We start from the raw sequence: 7,702 nt of genomic DNA on the forward strand, positions 1-7,702 counted from the left end.
CGTCCGTCCGTCCGTCCGTCCGTCCGTCCGTCTCGTCGTCCGTCCGTCCGTCCGTCCGTCCTTCCTATCCGTCTGTTCCCGTCCGTCCTGTCCGTCCGTCTCCGTCCGTCCGTCTGCCTGTCCTGTCCTTCCTGTCCGTCCTGTCCGTCCGTCCGTCTCTCCGTCCGTCCGTCCGTCCGTCCGTCCGTCCGTCCTTCCTATCTTTTCTCTGTGACTCCTGGGGATATAGCAGCAGAGATAGTCAGCTGATAAACAGACCAATCTGGTGTTATATTGAGCATGAGGTTTCATCGTGCTGTAACTACTGTCCAACAGGTCTTTATGCTAATTCATTGGTTTGTTTGTCCGGTTCATTTACTGTATGCTATGCAGGTGACCAGCAGTACCCGGCCCCTCCCTCCATGTTTGGTTGCCACCCCCCCTCAGAGAACTGTCCAACCAGCCAGGCTCTACTGCTGAGGAACTATAACAGGTACCTTTCTGTTCACAAACCTCCTCATCACCTTGGGTCCCCTTAGCTTGAGATCCATACGCCTGACTCTCATAGCATTACACTGTACATGTTTGTGCTACCGTTGCTAGGATACCAGGGTTCATTTTGACTGCATAGTTATTTAGGATCTGACTCCAGTGATGATCACAGATAGATACTCATTGTACTGTATTTATATTTCAACCAGGAAGTCCTATAGAGATAATAATATATATATATATATTTTCAATGGCCTTTGATGAGCTCATCAAATGTCAGTCTGTCTTTGAGAGGGAGGAGGACCTTATGACCAATGGAAGGAAGTGAGATCACCAGGGTAGGAAGGAAGTGAGATCACCAGGGTAGGAAGGAAGTGAGATCACCAGGGTAGGAAGGAAGTGTACGTCTGAGACTGTACACAGAGCTAAATCAAATCAAATCAAATGTTATTTGTTACATGCGCCGAATACAACAGGTGTAGTAGTCCTTACAGTGAAATGCTTACTAACAAGCCCTTAACCAACAATGCAGTTTTAATAAAGTACCTAAAAAACAATAGATAAGAATAACAAATGATTAAAGAGCAGCAGTAAATAACAATGGTGGTGCAATATACAATGGGTACCGGTACAGAGTCAATGTGGAGGTTATATACAGGGGGTACCGGTACAGAGTCAATGTGGAGGTTATATACAGGGGGTACCGGTACAGAGTCAATGTGGAGGTTATATACAGGGGTACCGTACAGAGTCAATGTGGAGGCTATATACAGGGGGTACCGGTACAGAGTCAATGTGGAGGTTATATACAGGGGTACCGGTACAGAGTCAATGTGGAGGTTATATACAGGGGGTACTGGTACAGAGTCAATGTGGAGGCTATATACAGGGGGTACCGGTACAGAGTCAATGTGGAGGCTATATACAGGGGGTACCGGTACAGAGTCAACGTGGAGGCTATATACAGGGGTACCGGTACAGAGTCAATGTGGAGGCTATATACAGGGGGTACCGGTACAGAGTCAACGTGGAGGCTATATACAGGGGGTACCGGTACAGAGTCAACGTGGAGGCTATATACAGGGGGTACCGGTACAGAGTCAACGTGGAGGCTATATACAGGGGGTACCGGTACAGAGTCAACGTGGAGGCTATATACAGGGGGTACCGGTACAGAGTCAACGTGGAGGCTATATACAAGGGGTACCGGTACAGAGTCATAGAAGGAATGTGAGAGGATGGAAATGGAGAGGAAAAACAACAGGTAAAATGTGGGAATATAGGAGAGGAGAGTGGAAGGAGAGGAGAGAGAGGAGAGGAGGAGAGAGGTGAAGTGGTGGGTGGAAGGAGAGGAGAGGGAGAGGGAGAGGGAGGGAGAGGAGGAGAGAGGTGAAGTGGTGGGTGGAAGGGGAGGAGGGAGAGGGAGGAGAGGAGAGAGGAGGAGAGAGGTGAAGTGGTGGGTGGAAGGGGTGGAGAGGGAGAGGAGAGGGAGAGGAGGAGAGGGAGACGAGAGGAAGAGGAGAGGGAGGAGAGTGAGAGGAGAGGGAGAGGTAAAGTGGTGGGTGGAAGGGGAGGAGAGGGACTCACATGTCAGTCCATTTGTTTTTCTGTAACATGGGGGGATTTCTTTAACCCAAAACAGCTCAGCAGGCAAACTGAGCCAGGATTCTTCAAATTCTGACCTCAGTTTGTTTTTGGAGAGAGGCAACAGAAGGAACTCAAACTACAGGAACAGGTTCTGATAAGAGAGGAAGAGAAGAGTCCATTCTCCCTTTATAGCCTTTCATCTCCTATCCCAGAGCTAGGAACCATCAGATCAACCCCCCCACACTAACACACCCACACACTTATCATCAGCCTGCTTCTCAACAGTGCTGCCTCATACAGTACAACTGACCCTGGTATGTCACACAGGTCATTTATGTTTTCTATACACCAGTGGGGGCTGGTGAGGGGAGGACGACTCATAGCAATGGCTGGAATGGAATGAAACACATGGAAACATTCATTCCATTCCATCCACTCCATTATGTCCATTACTATCAGCCTTCCTCCCCTCACTAGCCTCCACTGATGTACAGGATATTGTACACTGTCCTCCACCTCCTCCACCTCTTCCTCAGCCACCTCCTCCTCCACCTCCTCCACCTCCACCTCTTCTTCCACCTCCTCCTCCTCCTCTGCCGTCTCCTCCTCCTCCTCCTCCTCTTCCTCCACCTCCACCTCTTCCTCCACCTCCTCCTCCTCCGCCGTCTCTTCCTCCTCCCTCACCTCTTCCTCCACCTCCACCTCTCTCCCTCCACCTCCTCCTCCTCCGCCGTCCTCTTCCTCCCTCCCTCACCTCCTCCTCCACCTCCTCCTCCAACTCCATCCCCTCCTCCTCTAGTAATGATACTGTGAGGACAGAGTGATGTCATGCACTGGTTCACCATGTACTAGGCACGGTCACACTCACCCTCAATGCCTGTGGGTGTGTATCACGTCTCTCTGTGTGTGTGTGTGTGTTGTAGCCAGTGTAATCATCTGCCAATGTGACTAATGGCTTCACAGCCCAGGGTTTCTAATGAGCTCTTTGTGGACTGGATGTGTTCATGAAGGAAGTATGTGGGGTTTCCCATACTGTCATGTCTTCATTATCCAGAAACAAGGAAGGGAGGGAGGGGGAGGGGGAGGGAGGGGTTTTCTGACCGTAAAAGCAAATTATCCAGCCATTACGCACCCCCAAATCATATCAGTATAGCTTGTGTTGATGTCTCGTGGACAGACTAAGTAAACCACATTATGCAAGATTTTAGTTCTGCGTTAACCGAGATAAAGCTTTTGTTAGCTTCAATGGTGTATACAGTAAATAATGTGGAGCTGTAATCTTTCTGTCTGTGTGTGTTGTCCTCAGTGATAACCTGATAACAGGTGATCTTTCTGTGTTTTCCTCAGTGATAACCTGTAATCTTTCTGTCTGTGTGTTTTCCTCAGTGATAACCTGTAATCTTTCTGTCTGTGTGTTTTCCTCAGTGATAACCTGTAATCTTTCTGTCTGTGTGTGTTTTCCTCAGTGATAACCTGTGATCTTTCTGTCTGTGTGCTTTTCTCAGTGATAACCTGCAATCTTTCTGTCTGTGTGCTTTTCTCAGTGATAATCTTTCTGTCTGTGTGCTTTTCTCAGTGATAACTTGTACCAGATGGCCTCTCAGCTGGGTGTGTAGCGTGGAACCCTGCTAACACACTGTCCACCATCAAAAGGTACCAAGCTGGGTGGACTGTGGTCTGCATGGTCCATCAATGTGTGTGTTGTGTGTGTTGTATGTGTGTGTTGTGTGTATGTGTGTGTTTAGCTTCTTGTATTATATTTATTTAGCGGAGCCTTGACCATAGTCAGGGAGGTAATGGAGGAGGAAGAGAAGGATGGGAGGAGGGAGGTAAGATTTGGTCTGCTGCCCAGGGGGATAGAAAGACGGGGATGAGAGTACAATGAAATGAATACACAGCTGCTGCCTCTGTCTCTCTCTTTCTCTCCCTCTTTCTCTCTCTCCCTGTCTTTCCTTCTTTCTCTCCCTCTTTCTCTCTCTCTCACTGTCTCTCCCTCTTTCTCTCCCTCTTTCTTTCTCTCCCCTGTCTCTCCCTCTCTTTCTTTCTCTCTCTCCCTGTCTCTCCCTCTTTCTCTCCCTCTTTCTCTCTCTCTCTCTCACTGTCTCTCCCTCTTTCTCTCTCTCTCACTGTCTCTCCCTCTTTCTCTCCCTCTTTCTCTCTCACTTCTCTCTCTCCCCCATTTTTACAACCCCTCACCAAGACCAACACAGGAGTAGGAACTGATATGTCCCTGAACAGAGGACAGGATGAAGGTGTGAGGATAACAGATAGAAGCATCCCTCTCTGACCCTTGTCCACCACCCTCCCTCTCACTCCAACAGGATTAACTGGAAGAAGTGTGACATCACTGACTGTTATAGTAGCATGTTGTTAGATATTCAGTCTTGTTGTCATGGTACTGCACTGTGCTCACCCCAGCCTCACCTCTGCTGCCCTTACAGTCATGGGACAGGATATGAGAGTGACCCCACGGCCCCCCCTCCTCCGGTGGTCCTCAGCTGTAGTGCCCAGTACCACATCCACACACACGGCCTCTACAGAGGACTACAGGTCAGGTCCGACACGCATAAACACTCATGCACGCGCACACACACACTCACCTACTCTCTCACCTACTCTCACCTACTCTCTCTTCCTCTCTCTCTTCTCTCTCTCTCATCTCTCTCTACTCTCTACCTCTATCTCTCTCTCTCTACTCTCTCTCTCTCTCTCTCTCTCTCTCTCTCTCTCTTTCTCTCCCTCCATCTCTCTCTTTACCTCTCTCTTTATTTCTCTCTTTCTCTCTCAGGATGCGGCGGGTGCCTGGTATCACACCGTCTGTGGTGAGGTCATCAGAGACCAATGAGAAGCGTCCGTTTGTGTGTGCCTACCCCGGCTGCAATAAGAGATACTTCAAACTTCCCACCTGCAGATGCATGGCAGGAAACACACGGTCAGTACACCTCATATAGACAACATACAGACAACAGTCATTTGCTTAACATGCTTCTCACTGGCCTGGTGGTTGTGATAATGAGGATGATGGTGGTGATGATGATGATTATGATTGCAGGAGAAAAGCCGTATCAGTGTGACTTCACAGACTGTGGACGGAGATTCTCCAGATCAGATCAACTGAAGAGACACCAACGCAGACACACAGGTCAGAACTCTCTGTCTCTCAGCTTCTCTCTCTCACTCTCACTCTCGCTCACTCTCTCTCGCTCTCTCTCTCTGTCTCTCTCTCTCGCTCTGTCTCTCAGCTTCTCTCTCTCTCTCTCTCTGTCTCTCAGCTTCTCTCTCTGTCTCTCTCTGTCTCTCAGCTTCTCGCTCTCTCTCTCTCTCGCTCTCTCTCTCTCTTGCTCTCTCTCTCTCTCTCTCTCTTGCTCTCTCTCTCTCTCTTGCTCTCTCCAACTCTTCTCTCTTTACCCAGAGTAAAATAATCTTTATAAACTCTTAACCCCACATGTCTCCCCCCTCTCTCCACCTCTCTCTGTAGGAGTGAAACCATTCCAGTGTGAGACGTGTCAGAGAAAGTTTTCACGGTCAGACCATCTTAAGACACACACTCGGACACATACAGGTAAAACAAGTGCGTATACCTTTATTTTCTACCTATTCCTCTGCTTTTCTACTGTGTTACTATCCTGGTCACTACACTGCTTCTATGATGTGGACCCCAGGAAGAGTAGTTGCTGTGGTAGCTCCATCTAATGTGGATCCTAATGAAATACAACTAATTAAATAGCCAGTAGGCCAAATGATTACCTTAGTAACCATAATAATGAGTGTATACAATTATGAAGCTTTTATTAATTGTAGATTTAAATGACAGATTAGATTTTTTTCACCACTAAATCATCGCCACCACTGACAATCCTCTCTTCTCCCCTTCTTGTTTCCCCCTCTCTTCTTCTCCTCTCCTCTTCTCATTTTCTCCCATATTCTCCTCCTCTTCCTCCTCTCATCTCTTCTCCTCCTCTCTCATCTCCTCCTCTCTTCTCTTCTATTCCCCTCTCTTTTCCTCTCCCCTATTCTACTCCTCTCTCCATCCTCTTCTCCGCTCTTCTCCTCCTTCTCCTTCACCCCTCTCTTCTCTCCTCTCCTCTGTTCTCCTTCTCTCCTCTGTTCTCCTTCTCTCCTCTGTTCTCCTTCTCTCCTCTCCTCTGTTCTCCTTCTCTCCTCTCCTCTCTTATCCTCCTCTCTTATCCTCTCCTCTCTTCTCCTCCTCTCAGGTGAGAAGCCCTTTACATGCCGCTGGTCCAGCTGTCAGAAGAAGTTTGCCAGGTCTGATGAGTTAGTTCGCCACCACAGCATGCACCAGAGGAACCTGATCAAATTACAGTCTGCCATCTGACCAGTACTAAACCGGTTTGGACTGGACAGGACTGGATTGGACCGTACCAAACACATAGCCATCTGAGCAACAATGATGACTGGACCTAAGCCCACCGAGTGCCATAAGTGGAAAGTACAACTCAAATATGGCCTCTATTGCTCCAACTAAAGAACATAGTTTCACCATGCACCCCTTTGGATGGAAGACGAATAGATCAATGCCACCTCAGATTTATGTCACATCAGCCAATGAATATCAACGGTTACTGTAGCTTCAACCCCTGATAACCCAGCACTAGGATTCCCTGTTTTTATTGTTAGAAATCAAATAGTTGATATTTTTCTTATGTACACAACCAGCTTCATCCTGAGCCATGATTAAGAATCTGCTGTCTGGGTGAGAAGAACATCAATTGTTATTATTTGGTTGTTGTATTATAATTGCACTGGCTTTATGTTCATTTTTCTGCCATAAATGTTTTACTACAGATGTAGGATCTTAATTTGAGACGGTTTGCTACAGCAAGAAAATAATACGGCAGCAACAGGAAATGGGAATTATTATGTGGATTATAATTCATAGACATTTAAATTGGGGTTGATATATTTTTTTATAAGGGAAAATCAAGTCTGAAATTGGAAATTATAAACTTCAGAAGCCTTTTAAAACCTCAAACAAGTTTGACATTTCCTGCATATCAAATGAAGATCCTAGACCTGTATATACTGGAGCTCGACCATGTAAACTGGAGTTAGGAAACAGACAATGTCACTCTATGTCCAACGAGACAACGAGTAAAACAGAAAATGATACTGTGATTGCTGGAGGAAATGTGTACATGTGTTTTATGTGCCTACAGTGTAAAATGTCACTTCCTTTGTGTATATATGACTCATTGCTTTCCTTTTTAAACAGTCGTTTTGTATTTTTGTACTGTTCAAATGTATTAAATGTTGATCTTTTGGTCAGTGTTGTTGTGTCATTTTTTGGTATGTGGTGTTGTCTCATATTTCATATCAAGACATCTTACCCTTAGGAGGAGCCAACGGGGTTCAGACTGAGATAACACAACCCCTCCGTGACCCGGACAAGGTGCAGGTCTCCCCCTCCTAAATCTCCCACACACATCTCCAAAACCAGGAACATATGGACCCCTATAAATTAGAAGAGAAACACGCATTCCTCTGGATGTACTTCAATATCGCCCTTGTTTCTAGAGAGAAATCTACACTATTGGTTGGGTCCCATCACCACAAATAAACACCATTGGTTGGGTCCCATCACCACATATAAACACCATTGGTTGGGTCCCATCACCACATATAA

General features: G+C 46.9%; 1 protein-coding gene across 1 annotated transcript; it reads left to right on the forward strand.

Annotated features, from left to right (window-relative positions):
- The first annotated feature begins 5,070 nt into the window (after nt 1–5,070).
- LOC135533837 (Wilms tumor protein homolog) lies at nt 5,071–7,344 on the forward strand. The gene is made up of 3 exons (XM_064961052.1): nt 5,071–5,200; nt 5,537–5,629; nt 6,273–7,344. Exons 1-3 carry the CDS (start codon nt 5,071–5,073, stop codon nt 6,392–6,394), a joined length of 345 nt encoding a protein of 114 aa, XP_064817124.1. The 3' UTR covers nt 6,395–7,344.
- The last annotated feature ends 358 nt before the right edge of the window (nt 7,345–7,702 follow it).

Source organism: Oncorhynchus masou, unplaced genomic scaffold (genome assembly GCF_036934945.1).
Source record: "Oncorhynchus masou masou isolate Uvic2021 unplaced genomic scaffold, UVic_Omas_1.1 unplaced_scaffold_2700, whole genome shotgun sequence".
NCBI classification, from domain to species: Eukaryota; Metazoa; Chordata; class Actinopteri; order Salmoniformes; family Salmonidae; genus Oncorhynchus; species Oncorhynchus masou.

Excerpts from the sequence above, each read along its gene's own strand:
- LOC135533837 (XM_064961052.1), top strand. The coding sequence starts at position 5,071 with ATGAGGATGATGGTGGTGATGATGATGATTATGATTGCAGGAGAAAAG. Across the intron at positions 5,201-5,536 it reads ACACCAACGCAGACACACAG|GAGTGAAACCATTCCAGTGT; the intron begins GTCAGAACTCTC and ends CTCTCTCTGTAG. Across the intron at positions 5,630-6,272 it reads GACACATACAGGTAAAACAA|GTGAGAAGCCCTTTACATGC; the intron begins GTGCGTATACCT and ends TCCTCCTCTCAG.